This window comes from Micropterus dolomieu, linkage group LG01, assembly GCF_021292245.1.
Source record: "Micropterus dolomieu isolate WLL.071019.BEF.003 ecotype Adirondacks linkage group LG01, ASM2129224v1, whole genome shotgun sequence".
Lineage (NCBI taxonomy): Eukaryota > Metazoa > Chordata > Actinopteri > Centrarchiformes > Centrarchidae > Micropterus > Micropterus dolomieu.
The window spans coordinates 26,465,267-26,484,362 of record NC_060150.1 but is presented as its reverse complement, the minus strand read 5'-3'; the positions used below and the strand labels follow the sequence as shown (position 1 = coordinate 26,484,362).

At 38.4% G+C, this 19,096-nt stretch overlaps 1 protein-coding gene across 3 annotated transcripts in view; it reads right to left on the bottom strand.

Moving 5' to 3' along the window:
- Positions 1–18,614, bottom strand: part of odad2 (outer dynein arm docking complex subunit 2) — a 42,011-nt gene extending 23,397 nt beyond the window's left edge. For 2 of the 3 annotated variants that reach the window (XM_046062692.1, XM_046062702.1), the window contains exons 1-10: positions 18,513–18,614; positions 17,059–17,306; positions 16,542–16,699; positions 16,050–16,251; positions 15,729–15,835; positions 14,306–14,442; positions 11,525–11,641; positions 8,150–8,367; positions 7,455–7,604; positions 6,334–6,487 (exon numbers count right to left, since the gene is read on the bottom strand). In XM_046062692.1, coding sequence (XP_045918648.1) covers positions 6,334–6,487; positions 7,455–7,604; positions 8,150–8,367; positions 11,525–11,641; positions 14,306–14,442; positions 15,729–15,835; positions 16,050–16,251; positions 16,542–16,699; positions 17,059–17,282 — 1,467 coding nt within the window. In that variant the 5' untranslated portion in view covers positions 17,283–17,306; positions 18,513–18,614. Of the gene's footprint in view, positions 1–6,333; positions 6,488–7,454; positions 7,605–8,149; positions 8,368–11,524; positions 11,642–14,305; positions 14,443–15,417; positions 15,486–15,728; positions 15,836–16,049; positions 16,252–16,541; positions 16,700–17,058; positions 17,307–18,512 lie in introns of those variants that run through there. The other variant, XM_046062710.1, reaches the window with a different exon arrangement.
- Positions 18,615–19,096: the final 482 nt, after the last annotated feature.

The window sequence follows — 19,096 nt, the reverse complement described above, 5'->3', positions numbered from 1 at the left end:
AAGGCGTGTGTGGTCAAATCTTCACGTGTGGCAGTGGCAGAACATGAACCTGAACCATTGTATTTTTCAGATTCTCCACATACTACATAAATCCACATAATATCCTAGCCGTGGATGGATGTTGACAGCGTTATGGCACTTAAAATACCAGTCTTAGGGTTGGTGCTTTGGGAAGGTTAAAATACCATCCAGGAAGGCAACAATGGTGTTTTATATAATATTATATTTAGTCTGTATCATGTGCAATTCCATAACAAACTAAATAACTTTGCATGCAATGGTTTATATAATGAGAAGGGGAAAAAATCAGCAGTCACATAAAACAGAAGCTTGTGGCACGAAAATGCAAAGTTAGTTGATGTAATACTAGACAAGCTACATGGCTTTGATATGTGACACTGGAATGTCCAGTCCAAAATCTCCTGGCAACTGAACAATCAAATATTATTTCTTTTTTGCAGTGGTTTAAATGTGCCACAGATTCTCATCTTGTGGTTTCTACCGTTCTAGGCTTCGTAAGCCTTTATTAGTTGCACACTTCCCAAACTATTTGAGACTTCAGGACCATACTAAATACATTATTTCAACCAAACATAAGAATGTAACATGTCCTGCTATCAGCTACCCCTATAAGTAGAAATTAGCCTATCACTATATAGAAGGCTGGGGCAGTAATCTGTTTCATGCAGCTGTTGGAGGGGTCGACTCATCAGTGTAGGCCAATGCCACAGTCTCAAGTGGTGTTTGATCATAACTCCCTCACAAAGCATTGCTCTGACACAGCAGGATAACGGCACATATGTTCTCCATATCATGATGCTACCCTAAATGTGAACCATTTGCCCATTAACAGCAGTGGATCTACTGCTTCCTTTGTCTCGTCCATTCTCACTCTTCAAAGGAATCGGCAGGCGAGGTTCGTACCTTATAAAATCAACAAAAAGCTATGTTTAGGAGTGATAGCTGGGAGAACAGAAAACAGATCATGTGCTTTCATTTTTGTTAGCTTTGGTCTTGAAGTGTTGTCGACATTCTTTAAAACATTGACAACATCTGACAATCTTTTATGGTGAAAGTTCTCTGACTCTCTGAGCATGATGGGGCAGATGTTCAAAGTGGAACCAATTCAACCAGTATTTGACCTCTGAACAAGAAATTCATTAGTAGTTTAATATGTGTTGGTGGAGATGTATTTACGTATAACTTTGCGTAGATACTGTATGCCATGACCAACTGGCATAGCATTTCAATAATCATTAAAGTTGCAAGGAGCGTTTACCAGGTCTTTGCACTGTCACGCACGTTAGGGCATTCCACGGCTGACCTGCAGTTGACGGAGGTCAGCTGATGCCTATATGCCACTAAAGAACACCGGCCAATTATAAGTTATGTCCCAGTACATCAAGTGTGGAACACAACTTAAAATTTTCATGTAAATCACAAGCTTCTCAAAGAATCATCAATATCCTATAGCTTTTCTGACCAAATGTGATGTGGATGTGGTCAACCTGCTAGGAGTAGTACATCACAGCACTGAACTTGTTGTTTCCTGTTGCCAGTAGGTGGCGCTATGACAATGATTGAATATTGGTATGTAAATGTCTTCAGGGTGTCATAAGTTTGGTAAAGATTTGACCATGTACAGTCAAGTTACTTCTTGTTTCATTGCAAACCATAGATTTTTGATGCCACGTTACAGACATGCCCTTCAACAAACTAGCACAACTTTTCATCTGCAGTGTCTATAGATTGCACTGCAAACATTTGAAGTCCATCCGATTAACAAGAAAGAGTTCAACAGTGTGGAGCCTGTAAATGACAAAAAAATGCCCTACAATTGTACTTTCGATTCAAAATAACGTGCAGGGGCTCCATCATTGAAATTTTGTAAGGGGTGCTATGGAGCCATTTTACCACGCCCAGATGAGACTGACATTATTGCCACTTCTGACATGTGCGCAAAGTTTTCGAGTCTATTTAGCCCCTCAAAATGTGATTCATTTGGTGGACAACAAAGAAGGAAAAAAAGAAGAACAATGCGGTCCATGCCCTAAATATGTAATACCAACATTGAGTTAATTTTCTTTTAATACAGGAGGTATTAGGGTGTATTACCTGTGATGTGTTCCATTTAGTACTTTAAAAACCCACCAGTGATGAATGTCTTGGTAAACTTCAACCAATGGAAAGAAGAAGAGTCTAAAGTCAGGCTAGCAGCTCTGTGCTCCGTGCTTTGTGCTAAAAGCTATCATCAGAATATGCAAACATGCTAACAGCATGCTAGCATTTAGCAAATTCAAACTATTTCGCTAGCAAAGTAAACACTTTTCAGCCGGATTCCTACTCAGGGGACCATAAATGTCAAGGCAATCTATCCAATAGTCCATAGTCAGACACACTGACATTTATAGAGCCATGCAGTGAGTGTGGATAAAAAAATACATCTAAATCATAATGCTCCAAGGAAGGTTAAAATCAAGGGCAACCGCTGTGGGTATCGTCACAAAGGTTAAATGGCCGAGTTTCCCCACCAGTCAGTCAGAACTGTGGAAGTCTATCAGATGAGAGATGAAACGTATTCCAGTATCATCAAAGTCCAGTTCCCTTGATTTTAACCTTCCTTGGATAATGACCTGGATGACTGAGAACCTTCACAGATACAAATCATAATGCAAAACACAAAGGTCAAAAGAATTGACAGAAAATTTGTAAAAATTCTTGCAGCAAAGGAGGAGAGTTGTCACCCTACCTGGGTCTACAGGGTACCAAATATGTAACTTGACCACAACAACACAAGAGCCAGGATCATTGATATAGCTGTCAGAGCGCATAGTTATGATTACAGACAGTATCAATACCTTATCCTTTTGTCTGATGGAATTACATAATCAAACATGGATTTAGAAGATTAAGTAGTATGAGGAATCAAATTCCATTCATGAGGTGAACTCGATATCACCTACTTAAAGATGCTTTACACATTTTGTTTCTTCCTTTACTGCAGGTGTCACTGCCTGAGCTACTATATAGCTGATGCCTTTACACTACTGAATGGAGGTCTTATATTAGTCTGGTTCCTCTGGAGCAGCAGACTGGATTCTGCAGACACAGACTGTCCTGCCTGAGCTACTCCAGGCCTATAAATCATAGCACTAAGCAAGTGGAAGCAGGGATGGGGTTAATAGGGCTGTCAATGATATCCTGTTGACATCAGGCCATTTTTTATTACAGTTTTGTTGTGTTTATTTTGTGGTTGACTACGCATATTGAGTAATGCTCAGGGTAGAGCATTAGTGTAAGAGAGAAGTAGCGCGTCTTGGCATAGGTCGAGCCATAGAGGATCCATGAGGTTTCATACTCTGCAGTCTACATCAGACTAAGGAAAGATTGCTAATGACAAGAACAAACCCAAAATCCTGCTCTGTTATGGGAAAGGTACTGTAGGGACAGAATGAATGATTACTGGTTGATTCTTGCTTCATATTTGACATAGGATCTCCTATAACATAAAATTTGATAACTTAATATGCCTTTCTGTCATAAAATGAGTACAGTGCATGCTGAGTAAATGTCTAGTCAGGTCTTTGAATTGTTAAGTACCTTAAATCAAGAGAATGAAATGATGCAATTATTCTTGTAAATAAACTCTGCAGATTAGACACATTGTAAATGTATTACAGGCAGTAAATGTAATGTTTTAATTGAGTGCTGTAATTATTAAAAAAGCATCATAAACGCTTAACTAGTACATAATTAGCTACAAATTCACCTCTTGAAAAAGCATTGACTGATATTGGCTCATGTACACTGCAGACAGGATTAGTTTTAGTGTAGCAATTAGTAGAATGGTTCTCATGAGAGAAGCGTAGGGCAGTAGTACTGTGACTGCCCAGCAGAGGGGGAGCAACCTTAATGAGGGCTGAAAACAATACCATATGTGTCAAGTACTTTGCCACTTAAACTAAACTTACCATACTAGAAAAACTATTTTAAAGCTATTGAAAAAGACTGCACTAATAGTGGCACTAAATCTAAAATCTGTGTGGTGACTTATCCTTTCATTGTGACAGTTCAGAAAAGATCTACCATCCACCATCTGAGAAGTAAATAAATAAATGATCAATATTATAAAAAGTAAATTATGAAAATGTTAAAACACACAATATTGAAATGTTTATATGTTAACTAGTGACATATTGTATATCAGACAGAATATTTATATCTGTGAAAATATGAAAATTGTTTTATGTTTAGAAAGCCACAGGCCAACGTAACTGATAGCAGCTGATGAATTTTTTCTTTATTTAAACAGAGACAAAATATTTTATGGCTTGGTTGCTAAACTTACCATGTGAAGTTATTACGTCCTGAGTAGAAAAACAACACTTCAGTCTTTTTGGTCAAGTTGTTATTTAGCTTGTCTTGTTTCACAGTCTGGCTTCCATAAGTTATTAAATGTCTATATGCTGCACATATAACTATATATGATACAGCCTATAAACATATATGCTTAAATAAAAATATAAATAATATGCATGATATTCTGGGATAAGGAACGTGAATTATTTTAAAACTCGTTTTCCATGTCAGTGTGCTACAGACCTAAACACACATACAGTACTGTATAAACCCATGCTTGCTAGACACACACTTAAACCTGCATTCTGGATTTTGTGAGAGACTATGTAAGCGTTTTACAGGCACAGATCTCCAGTCATACAAGTACAAAAACAAACATTCAGGATCCCCAGGTAAATATTCCTACATAAATATAATTAAAACACAAAAAAGAACATCCATGTGTCGCTTCATAAAAGTATTAAACTTCCTAGAGTACAAACGACTGTCTATAGTGCAAAGGAAAGGGGGGGGGGGGGTATCCTCCTAAAATAAAACAGATATTTAACTTGGCTCATAGTAAGTTTCAGCGTCTGAGCGTCCGATGGTAATGATATTATAAAATGACCACTGGACAAACCCCATAAATAACTGCGCTGTGTGGTTTCCAGACAGATAGAAAGCTGGAACATGTTGGTTACTGCAGTGCTGCATCTTGTTGAAGGAGGAACACACACACAACCCTAAAGATCATGCCACAATCCCGCTAAATAGTACAGAATAAACAGACCAGTGAGTTCTTTTCACTTGAACTTTCGTATCATTTACATCTTCTTTTTCCTTTCTGGGACAGAGTAGCAGCCTGCTTTTAGAGAGGGAATTTCCTTCTATTATAATCTATTTTGCTAAGCTATAAATATCTACCTACAGTTGAACTTTACAGCAGCGTTCTCTATAAAAGATTTACTCGGTTGCACTGTGAACGATCTTATTTAGCACCAAGCCACAGAACACAAATCTGTTGATAGTATCAAGAAATACCATACTGTGTTAAAATGTCATGTCACTATTATTACACATTGAAATAACATTAATTCAATTAATTTTCCTAAAGTTGAAGCAGCATTTACAATATTTTTACTGTTACAAGGAGAACTGGTTTGCAACATGCAACAAAACAGATTCCTGTAAAAAAAATAATAAATAAAAGTAAAAGGCTATTTTAATATAATTTGTCTGAATGATACTGTCCAGACAGATAGATAATAGGGACCACTGAGTGAGGTAGGGTAATCTCTGAAGTCAAGTGGTTGGAGGTTTTCCCAGCCAGTCTGGGTCATTGGCGTTTCTATCCTCTTTTCTTTTTCTTCCATGTTTTGACACATTAATAATCACCATATGCCCTGTCAGACCTATCATAGGCACGCTTCATTTTTATGCTTCTGCGGTGTGGGCAAACAGAGCATACAGCTGCTGCCGTCAGACAGCTCTTTCCCCTGTGTCTTGGCTCACATGTGCAACCAAACAGGCTTGTGTCAGAAACCAGGAATCCACAAGCCAAGCCAACCACTTCAATGAGCATCTTCCAATAAAGCGCCGCTTTAAATGGGACCAATCTATTCTTTATTTCATCTGACATCCTTTTTTTTTTACTGAGTGGCACCTTGATCTGACTGAGGCAAAACAGACACGTGGGATTATGTGATTGGAAAATTACCTTTCGTGATACCAGCTATTCTAAATTCCCCTGCTCCTCCGTGACTAAATATTATTTTCCATCCAAGGCAATTCTGAGAGAATTTTGAAATTTTCATACTGACTCAGGACATCAAATTTCTTGTGTGGATGACAGGAAAAGAGCATGGACTTTATTGTTTCCTGTCTGTTGTGGCCTGCCTTCACCTTCAGTAGTATAACTCTCCGTACACATCACTATTTTTGGTTGAAATCCATCAGAGGAAGGAAACAGTGGTGTGCAGGGTAATGTTCCCGTACCTTGAGGTACTTGACCAGTTTCTGGATCTGCCAATATTCAGAAGGCAGGTCTGTGTTACTCTCTGGACGGCGCTCTGGCTGCTCCTCCTCCTCCTCACTCTCAGATGAACTCTCACTGAAAGTGTCCACTGGCATGGCTCCTGTTGGGGTCTTACTGAACAGAAACAGCAGATAACGGTGCACTTATGACCTCAGATAACAATCTACAAATTGATGGGATAATGTAACGAGACAATACATAGCCAGACAAAATAGATGGAATATAATATCATGAAATCCGTTCTTGTGTTTTAAATGGAAAAACAGTCTGCTCATCCCACACAAGGAGACCCATTAAGGATTTTGAAATTTAAGTGTCAAGTTTTAACTTCCTGAGGATCTAAGGAGCAGGAAAATAAAGATCGAAATAATGTCATGGGAGGACTGGAGTCTTCATCATATACAGAGCAAAGAATCTTGCTAGGCTTTTGATGCAAACAGAAACGCAGATGGCTTTTTAAAGTTGCTCGGGCCACTTGGATAACTGTATCATGAAAATTGGGCACTGTGGAGCAATGAAATTTGGTACACATTCAAATGGGGCCGCTGAGAGACAGTTCCCATGTACGTATAAATAACATTGCCAGGGGAGCGCATTATCAGAAGGAGCCAGCCGATTTGAGGGAATGTTTTCCAGGAGGCAACATGATAAACAGCAAACAAGACCTTCACGAGGCTGCCAGGCCTACACACTGTCCTGGGTGGTGTGCAGTCATGACTGTCAGTGAGTGAATGCAACTTGGGGTCTTATTGCATGTACACTAACTGATGAGCAGTAAAGAATACAATCAGTGAACAGTGGCTAGCATAAATGTATGATGCTAGCAGCCTGTATTCATTGGCAGCAGTATGGAGACAACTGAGGCAGTTTAGCTGCCAAGAGCCAGAGAAGGAAAAAGCTTTTACATAGGTTCTTGTTCAGTACATGGCTGATACTGTATATTTAAAGGTTACAGTTTCCACTACAAATTTCACAACTGGTAAAACAGTATTCAGTTCTTCTTATCAGTTCCTAAATCTCGTATAGGTTACTTGATCTGCAGTGAAAGAAGCTGTCCTAATTCAGGAGACTTTGTACTTACACTTTCTGGGAGGACAGGCGTCCAGGTAAAGAGGACATAGATAATTCTGCTTTCATCTTGCTCTTGGCTCTTGGTCCCAGCTTTTTCTTCTTTATTTCACCAGACTTCTCCTCTCCAGAGCTCTTACTGGGTTTCTTTTCCTCTGCTTTACTATAATGATGTGAAATAAGAGTCATTATGCCTGCTTCTATTTTGAAAATGGTTATTTTTCTAACATAATCATTATTTAACAATTCAAGACAAGGGTTCAGCTGGCATGTCTTTTTTTTGCAGTTGAGATACTTTTATCCTGAGCCAGTTTCTCCTCAAATGGGTATAGTTATCACAAGGTACAGCTGCAACAGCTCAGCGCTTGCTAGATCTATTTATCAATCAAAGACCATATGTGATAGATCTTTTTGGGACTTTTTCCCAAGAGTTCTGTCTGTAAAAGGGTTTCCACAATGTGAAAGTATAGATTAACTCAGATCTTTGTGTAATCAGGAATATTTGCACTTGCCCTAAAATTTATAAACCATATAACAATCTCTTTATAATGTGTGACTGCTGGAAGACACTCTGAGCACACGTGATGGGAGCTTGGCATCACTGTCATCTAAAGCTCATCTCCTCAACAAGAGGGATCCCCGTCACGCACATTACATGGTTGCCTGAAGATATTTTTAGGACATCTTGAGAGAGGAATTATCACATACCCACATGGAGACATGAGACCAAGGTTCTTCCATCTTGGACATGGCTCATATTTCTTCTTGCCGCCTGCCTTGTTCGGCGTATGCTGTTGTCTCGCCTCCTCATGCACATTCTTTTCCTGTTGCTCGTGAGACCTCTGGGGTTGGCCTAGTTCCTCCACATCAACCAATTCCACATGCTGGATTCTTTGTGTTGATGGAAGTTTTTGAACTGCAAAATTCTGTTGGAGGAAAAGATAACGGCTGGAGTGAGGAAAAAGACCTCTTTCAATTATCACCAATCAATTCTAGTGGTGAGAAGTACAATAAATTTAATTTGTAAAACTGTATGTGCTCTGGTTGTAAATTTAATTCTAAAGTTCACTTGTGCTTCTTGTGATATTTTCAATCCAGATGACATGTTGCCTCTCTCTTCATTTTTTGAGCCACCTAACTTATTAACGTCTGACAATGTGTCTTTCTTGAGGCATTGGAATAAAATAACTCTTTCCCAATGCTTTACACAGAAGAGGTCCCCCTCTGTTAATTGGCTGAACAATATCACAAAGTTTATTGTTTCTGTACATTCCATCACCTAAAACCTTGCAGCTTGGCACAGACAAAATAACGCCTTTGTGTCACAGTTATTCAGTTATGATTTTTTTTCTTTTTAAGTTTTGAAGGTCTTTATACCAAACTTTACAACCTATATATGAATGCCAATAAGACACATATGAATGGTGTGCAAGCTGGAGAGTTTTTAATCACAGACACCTGCTCTGCAGAAATACCTCAGACTGTCATTGTTTGTTAGGGCCTCAACATTTTCAAGGGCAGGGAAAAAGAATTAAGATGTATTTCTTGTGTTCACTCACAGGCTGGAGCCAAGCATGCAAAATCACTTTTAAGACTTGTTTTCCATAAAACACAAAGTGACCTGCTATTGGAAACATACAAGTCAATTCACCCAACCACAGAGCCACAGTCTGACTTTATTAGGCTAACCAACCTACTTTACTTCTGTTATATGTGAAATGGACAAAGTCCATGTGCATACACACAGAAGGAAACACTCCAAATTCCTTGTTATGCGACAGTAAAAAGTCCTATTACAGGTGCCTTCCTGCATCTGAAAACACTACAGGCCTGGAGACAAATGCTGTGTTAAGCAGGACCGAGCCTGCGGTTCTAAACTCAAAATATATTTTTTATAGCAGGTGACATTCAATCATTAGCACTTTTCATATTTCTCTATGTGTCCTTTTTTCCAAGCATTTTACTACTAAAACATAAACTCCAACTATTTGCATGTGTTTGAAGGAAACTTGTGTGTAATTACTTGATCCATACTGATGGAAAACCGGCAGGGCAGCAAATCTGAAGCCATTGGCCATAAAAACATCTGTTAGTGGCAAGATTCAGGCAGTCTCTACTGACTGATTATGACAGTGAGGCAGTCTATATTCATTTCAGGATGTGAATAACGAAAACAAATCTACAACCCAAGGAGTTTTTGCTTTTCAGTGAGCGTCTTGTGCATGCAAATACACAGCATGTCCAATTTCCAATCACACTGTGATGTCAAAACGAATCCACAACACTGAATAGAGATGGCGAGTCTGCTTCCTCCCTGTGTTGCAGCCCTCGTCTCCTTTGGCTGCCTCTGCTCATTTGATTGAGGCTGTCTGATCTAATATAACTGTTAAAAAAAGACCTGCTTCCTCACATTGGAAGCAAGCAGATATGTTTGGAGATTAGGTGTTGTTATCTTTGGCTATCGACTTCCACGTTTGGGCTCTCCACGTTGCAATCAGGGAACTGAGTCAGGGCTATGCAAGATTGTGTTTCTGACAGACACTGCTGCTTTGCTCACTCAAATTAAAACGGAAATGGATCATGTCCACAAGAATGACTGCAATTACTTAATATCTCAGACATAGGATGCATATTGCACAATTTGACTGCTGTCATCAGCAATCAATCGAATGAATTTCAATGCAATGTGTTTTTAAGTTGACCACATCATATGAAGGTGATTACCTCAAGTAGAGGCAGAGAGAAAATATTCAGCAGTCATAGTGAAACTAAACTTACAGGACACTGAGAGGCACATATCAAAGGAGTTAAAGAATCCAGAAGAAAAAGACCTTGACAGTGATTTGTGCCTCCACAAACTCGTTCACAGCCATTTTTACTGCAGCTGTCCATCATTTTTAGATCGTTCAGACTCAAGGCATCACTCTTCACACAGGACTCATAAAACATAAAAGCCTGAATGTCTTTTTTTTAAGGTTCAGCCTGGCACTACTCAATGGTTTACTAAAGTCTTCACTTCCAGTTTACTATATCACCTATTCTAGAAGTCACATGGACCAATCGCATCTGCACAGATAGAAATCAAGTGCTATTCTACTGTGTATGGTAAACAGTGCAGTCTTAGTATAATTTCATTTTGACAAGCCTAAGGCTGTGTCCAAAATCACTCCCTCATTCATGCATTTACTACTTCTGATATACTAGACACTCAATAGTTTAGAGTCACAAAACAACAACAATTTTAGCATTTGAAATGTGAGGACAATTGCATTGCAGGATTGTTACCAAGAAGTAGTAGTGCATACTATAAACACTTTTTTTTCTTTCCATTATGGGAATTCTTGAGGGCACTATGGGCAATCAAATACAATGGTGGAGAGTAGATAATGTGCTCTTTATAGTAAATAGGCAGTGATGATATTCTTCTGAATCATATTTACACTTTATTTTTCTGAGAATTACATCATAACAAACACAAAACTAGACAATATTTTTTGATGAGCCTGTGATGATGCCACATTGTGAGAGAAGAAAATAAAGATAATATTTTAAATGATTAACAGATTTTTGTGTGCAGCTGGAATCTATTATTGAGGCAATTTGTCATGTCATCAAATTACTAAAGCAGGAAATAGCACTACAGAATAAATCACGCGTATTTCAATTTATAGAAATGTGTGTGTGTGTGTGTGTGTGTGTGTGTGTGTGTGTGGTGTGTGTGTGTGTGTGTGTGTGTGTTTGCCTGTCTAAGAGTGTGTATGTTGTGGGGGTGGATGGTAGGTGGAATGGGTCCGTGCTGTTTTGATGTTGGAACACAGAGGAGGTCGATTCAGAAATTTTTCATCACAGTGACAACCAGACACTAGCTCACTAGCATGGAACAGCGCAGACACTGATTACACAATCCTAACTCTGTTTACGAATATGAGTCACTAAGCATCAGGGATAAAAATCAGAGGTTTAGAGAGAAGGACCTTGTTCATGGGACAGATGCATTTTAACACCCACACATATTTGCTTTGAGAGCAAAAATTCAATGCTACAAAAATGAGGTCTTAATGGGTTGATGATAATTAACTGTACCTGCTCGTTTATGTTCTCAGCAAAATGTGGAGATCTGCTCTTCAGAAGTGTTACCAGGTCTTTGTACATATCACTTGTACGCTCATAGCCACTCTCCTCCCCCTCTTGTTTTATGCACTGTGAAAACAAAGTGAAAAAACAGCTTCATTAATTCTAAAAACCACAATTATAATGTGACCCACATGTCTGCTGGAATAGCTGAGGTTAGAAAGCTCAGAGTATCTCCAGGCAGCCTCAAAGAGGAAGTGTAAAACCATGTAAACCGCTAAATTAGGTTTAAGACACTACTGCTCTTTGAGGTTTCATTTGCATCAGTGTCACCCATTCGGTTTAAGGTTGCAGTTTTTTCACCTTGGACGAACCATTTCCAGGTGAAGAAACAAAGGCACGAAACCTATGGCTCGTCAGCAAAGTCAGGGGAAGAGTGAAAGGTGCGGCAGCATGCAAAACCCTCAGAAACCCTTAGAAATTATTGCAAACACATTCAGAGGGATTCCTGACATTAGACTAGAATATGGAAACTCTCTATCCAGCTCTCTATACAACCGTATCCTTAGGGATACTGATATGTGAGTTTTTTTGACCATACAAATCATGTGGACATAACGGAAAATTTTTAGTTATAGATTGATTAGTTTTGATTTTAAATTTTTGATTTTATTTGCCATTTGTACAAGCACACTACAGTACAGGTACATTGGAATTATTGTACGTATCTCACTGAGTAAGCTTTTAAGAACACAAGCAAAGAAAGGCAATTAAAAAATTGAAATACACTCTATATACTAAAAACACATAATAAATGACATCAATTACTATTTTAATTACGATTAATTAAGATACTTTTAACAGCATTAGTAACTTTACCACTGCTGTACGTTTATTACTGGGAGTGCATATTTTGTAGACCAATGTACTTTGTTTAAATACCTGCCACTTCCAGCTGGAACAATGTCCAGAGGGACTGAAGTGTCAGAGTGATTACTCTTCGTGAAGTCTAGTCAGTTTAAAAATATCTGAAAAATAGCACTCTTGGTCAATGCCTGTTAGAAAATTTATCGTTTTTAACTTTATTTTGATAGTTTTGGAAACTCATTTCTTAACCTTAAGCATCTTAACAGCATACTGTCTATACTCTTGTAGCATGTGACAGTTGTCTTAGATGGCCAGGTCTAGGGATGGGGATCGAGACCCGGTTCCAAAAGGACCAAAATTTGTAAATTCCTAAATTTGGAATGGATAAGAAAATCATCAGGATGCAGTCTCTGCCTGCTCTCTGTCGGCTCCTACACACACACACACACACACACACAGCGGCAGCAGAGCGAGAGGCTGCGCCATCGCGGTGGAATACGGTTACTTACTAACTTAACCCTTAGCTCCAAACTACTGTAACGTTAGTTGATGACAGCTACGCTCGTTACTGTAAGTGCCTGCCTTACCTTCGCAAGTAAAACGACAATACTTTATCAATACACCTGTCTGTAAAGGTAACGTTAAACATGTAACGTTAGAAATGGTTAATTTAATCATCTCTGTCCTCAGTATCTCATCCTGTAACGTTATGTCTTATACAAGCACCGCTAACGCTAGCTTGGCATTAGCCAAATGTTAAAAACAAGCTAAATAGAAAGCTGTCTGTCTGGAGCACAGACCGGTCTGTAGTCTTAAAAACTCGGAGGAGGAGGGACTGATACAGACTGATGTTATTCTTTCTAAACGTCACTCACTACTTGTGATGTCAGATAAAGTTATTTAGTTACTTTGCTGCTGTAAACATTAATATTGCTGCTCTAGAAACAACACTTAGCTGTATTTAAAATATAAAATTAAAAACAACCAGGCAGTTAATATGTACACTTCAATATATGTTTATTTATCGCAAGTGATATGTCATCTCAATATATAAGGTTATAGCACATTGAATATTTCCCGTGCAGACCTACCTCATGCCTGCATGTTGGGTCTGGTCTTACCAAATAACCATCACTAAATAATAGTAAAGTATCGATAGTGGTATTGATAAAGAATTGGATCGTTAAGCAGTCTCAATAAGGGTATCAATATCAATAAAAATGAATGATCCCCATCCCTAGCCAGGTCTCTCTTAAAAAAGACATTTTATTGGAAATCAATCAAATAGAGAATGACAGCTGCTTCAAATCCTGTGTTTTCAATTTTGGAGGTCTGGAGCTTGTTTACATTTAGATCAGATTGTACCTTTAACTTGTGTTCTGAAATTTCTCATAATTAGAGATATGAACACAAGATTAATATACTGTAGGAACATTGTAATGTTTGGTAAGTACTGAATATTATACTGGTTGCCTAACATTGTTGCTGTGTGGCTCCTTCAGTAATTTATCTAGCTGAATCAATGACTAATAACGTGACGTGAATTTTGTTGATGGATAATTGAGATAATCTTACTGAACTGACAACTGTGTTCTGTGATGTTGGTTAGATTGGCATTGTGATAGTTGCTGAGGAGGAGAATATGCACAGTAAGGTCTACCTCATACATTCAAGATTTATGATTGAAGAACAGTATTAAAGGAACGCAGAATAAACCTTTTTTAAATCACTGGAGAACTACATACCAAACATACAGAGGTAAATTTGCTGCCACTTAACTGACTGTATAATGATGAATTGGTATATTAGAAATTATTTGCCAGAAAGTAACCTCCCTGAACATTTTCTCACACAGGAAAAGAAAACAATATTACATTGGATGTTGCAGCTGATGTAGTCCACAGTGTTTCATCTTCCAACTCTTACCCCATTGAGAAAAACTCCGGCGTTGCTGCAGGTGATGTAGACGGTCTCAGTGTCACAAGGCTCAATAACAAGGTAACAAATCTCACCATGCACCTGTCTCCACGGAGGGGCGCGACAGCCATTTGAAAATTCATAATCTAAAAAGAAAAGCAGAAGAAAAGGTTTGCAGTTGCAAAACTCTTGCTGCAAACTTTATACTATGTAATGCAGCCTGATATCAACTCACAAAAAGTTTGTCTCCAAAGGAAGAAGGAAACAGTGAAAAATAGTTGAGCAAAAAGAGAAATCATCACAAATGTCTGGGCTGCTATAGAGGATGACATACAGTAGTACTCCAACCAGCACGGGTCTGAGACATGAGACCAGTGTAGAGCCATAGTTTCACTTGCAATATAAATCATCCACTAAAAGCAGAGCCACATAAGGACAGTATCATATTTAGAGGCTGGTTGGGAGATTATTTTCATACAATCTAAAGGGTTAGGAGTTATCACAGTATCATACCAAGTTATTTAGAAATCCTGATGGTATGCCATTCAATAACGTCAGAAATACAGACACTCCTCTTTCTATTAAACTGGTACAGAGTTGCTGTATTGAGCTGAAGTATTGTAGTGTACGCTGGACATACACTACAAAACTGCCTGACTGCATTTACCTGCTGCTTACTTACTTTTGCTCAACCACACACTAACTACACACACAAAAGGGAGTGACTCGTCTGCGACTGAGAGTGGTTGAGATAACATAACAGGACTAGTAAACAAGAAAAATGCCTCTTCCCCTATTTTGGAGTATTTTGGATTTAGTCCAGATGATAAAGGTGAGCCAGTCAACATGGACAAAGCTTTGTGCACATCATCACCATTCACCCACTGATGTGTTGGTATCCACGATAACAAGTCTCATGGGGTCCTCCAGCAAGATAGAAGAAAGAAGAAATATTTGGAAGAAGGTGCTTACTTCCTCTCTCTCTACATTATTCTATGGGCCTTATTGGTATGGTATTTAAACGCAGACTTGTCTAAGTAGGCTAACTACATCTTAGACACACAGCACTGTGGGCTAGACAATGTCATACATGCTACAATTCTTAATACATAAATACTTACATATATAACCTATGTCAGCAAGGTATGAAGGTCTGAAAAAATAAATACTGCCAAAGCCTAGGTGTCCATTCAACCTGAGTAAAGGGGACACACTTTGACCACTTGGTGGGCACATGCTGCTCCTTGCTAATGCAATGAAGAATAAAAACATGCACTGACAAATTACTTTGTAAACTAAAATCTGACAGGTATGACTTCCATGCGTTTTGTGACAGCAGAACACAAGCTTTTTATACTTTGGAATATCCAGCATTAGTGTTAATAGCAATTGCTTTCCTTGAAATTGAGTGAAATGTGGAGACAATTCAAACCTGATGTGTATCGAACCGACTTCAACACCCTCTTTTCCCCTTCACTGCAGAACCGTTTCAACAACTCCACTTCATTCGTCACTGCGGTGCAGTCGAGACTGACTTGTCTGTAATGAAAATGTAGAAAAATAAAACAAAACAAACATCCAATTCACATCATTCATTCATGGTTGCTTTTCTAAACGAACTGCCTATTCCAATCAAAAACAACCACATGTCACAGCAAAACTGGTTAGGTCTGAGTGTAAGAGGATAGCTGTGGCAGATGGATAGACAATTAGATTGAATGCAGAGAGAGCTGGAAATAGTAGAAGCACCTACCCGTTTACCTCTTTGAGGCACTTGCTAAGGAGTTGGTTATCCATATTTTGTAGCAAGAGGAACAGCTTGACCTTGACCTCTGAGTCCTTAATGTGGTCTTTCACTTTGTCTACCAGACGTATTACATCAGTAAGGTCATCTTCTTTCTCCAGGATGCTGACAAAACTCTGACCAAGAATCTTCACCATGGGTTCTCTATTTTCTGAACAAAAAACAGGTTATCTTCAGATTCAGAGGCTGATCACACTGTTTCTGAAAATGCGAGTCGGAATTTTTAACTAACAATACAGCAAGCCTTGTGTGTACTGGATTTCTTCCACGCACATTTCTAAAGAAAATGTATTTTTGTAAGGAATTACCAATGGTAGCATAATTGTATGGTTGCAGAGAATAACTAAGAGAACAAACAAATTAAGTCTGTGGCATGCTGGTGGCAGGAATACATGGAATACAAGTTGGATTCAAACCTCAACCTGTGGTCATCATGCTTACCTTCTAGACATTTTCGAACCTCCTCCAGCTTCTTATCATCTGCCAGATGAACTAGTTTAGAGAGCTGGCTGAAGCTGCGTACATAAACAGTAGGAGGGGAGAGCTGCAACAATGGATGCCCTCCACTGTCTTTCTCATGAGACTGTACATCTGAGTCACTGAGAAGAAAAGAAAACCAAAGGACTTCAATACTTTATCCCTATTATGACTTGTTTTTTCTATAACATTATAAATGCCAACATAAGATCTGAGTCTGTATTTTTGTTTTCGTACTTCTGTTTCCCAGATACGAGATACAAAGCTTACTGCACACTGAAAGTAGACCAGAACCTCTGATGAAATAAAATGGAATGTACTTAGTCTAACTGAAGCTGAAAAACTAATTAATTTTAGCCTACTGCTTTGAGTATAGTCAAGGTAAAATACATTTGGACACCACGGTGACAGCATATCCTGCATAGACACGTAATACTGAAAACACTGGCCGACCAACTGCCTGCCACATGATTAGACCAACCTGATGTCATAGTCTGTTTTGAAATTAGACGCCACTAAAGTGGTACTCCACTGGAGCGGCTCCTCAAACACATGCTCTGCCTCCTGTGGATGTTGGGAAGTGAACTGCTCCACAAAGTGCAGAATTTCTTTCAACAACGACTCATTCATTGGCGTGACCTCCAGTTTGCCAGTACCAGAGCTGGCTGTGGTCCACTGGGCTGCCCTGGTCAGTGATAACCCCATAGCTCCCACTGGGATATTCTGAAACTAAAAATGAATAACAACACTTTCTTAAACAGTGTTTGGATCATAAGGGTTCACCATGATGTTTGACTTTACAGTAATTCACATTTTTATCAACTTTGGGTTTGGAGTCCCATGTCGAGATATTTAAGAATCGGCCATGTAAGTTTTCTAAGACATTTGTTTGTAAAGTTCTTGAGAGATGAAACAATCAGTCAATTAATTGTCAATATCTTTAGGTTTTGGACTGTTGGTCAGACAAAACAAGCAGTCTGAAGATGTCTCATTAAGTGTGAGAGAATCGTGATGGGTATTTATTTTTACTATTTTCTTACATTTTATAGCTGAAATTATTAATTGAGAAAATAATCATCTGATTAATTAATAATTAAAAGTATTGCTAATCCTAATATATTTCCAATCAAAATTAAACCAGCTATGTTTAACATGTGTGGAACTGATGCTTAAAACATTAAGGTTAAATGCTTACTCTTAATACTTATTCTTACAAGAATATAAACAGCAGGTCATACTAATATTATGTGATAACGTATGTAACATAAACATCGCTAAAGTCATGAGCGGTTTGAGATCTTCAAAATTGGTCAGAGGGCCATGAAAAGGTTTAGACGTTGATGCCCTAAATGCTCAGGTAGTACCAATAACTACCAAGTACCTGAAAGCTAATTCTAACAAAATGCTAAACTCAACTTTGTTAGCTTAGTTTTCTAAAGCAATTCCAGCACACGTGTGTGATGAAAGCTGGATATGTAGCTCCAGTATATGCGTATTAACCTGCATTTAAAGCATTAATATACACTTTTACAAATTACCTTATAATGGCATGTTGTGTTTATGGTGCTCAGTAACTTACGTTAACTAACGTTAATCGTTTAACGTTAGAGTAACGTTATTTTCTGTATTTTATTTAACCTTTCCTAGTAATACAGTTTTAATATGGGTCAACATACTTGCTGTGTTATTTGTCAAATTTTCTTCACATCAGTTTCGACGTTTAGACATCTGACTACCGTTAACTAACGTTATGCTAACGCTAACGTTGACGATAATTAAGTTAACGCTAACCTTATACTTCCGTTAGAAAAGCTGGTAACGTTATTAAGGTTATGGTTTAGCTAACTTTAGCCTAACTTCATCCATCAATAAAACACGTTTCATGTTTCTACCATGATTTGATATGTCGACACATATACTTAAGAGCAAACTTACCGTGAATTTCAAGTTTCTTTTCTACTTCAAAACTTTTACAGTTTGCTATCAACGGTATCCATGGAAACCACACGCTCCCTCCCCCAGCTGCAGCTTTCCCTTTGGTTGCTATGACACCGCCAAACACAACGGAACGCGAGTTGGGTCTAAAATTACTAAACCCAAAATTTGAAATGACAATATGACAAAAACATAAACATAACCAAACCTAGAATGACGACAGTGCAATCTAATGCAACGCCCAACATAAGCTCTGCCATTAGCATGCTGCATAGTGTGTCTTAGTTGGAAAATCTGCATACTGATTATATTTTCACATGTTCATAATATGTGCACTGAAACGCAGGGTGGCATACTCTTGGGGCTAAATGAAAATGATTAGATGGGCAGAGACCCTGGGTATCTTTCTTTTGGTGAAATGTCTCTTTAGTGTTCTAAGTTTTTATAACTGTGACCTTAATTGCCTACCATCTGCATGATGTTAGTATCTCATCGACCATTCCACAGGTGCAGGTTCATTGAACAAGCATGAAAAACATTGTTTACACCCTTTACAATAAAGATCTGTAAAGTTTGAACCTTAA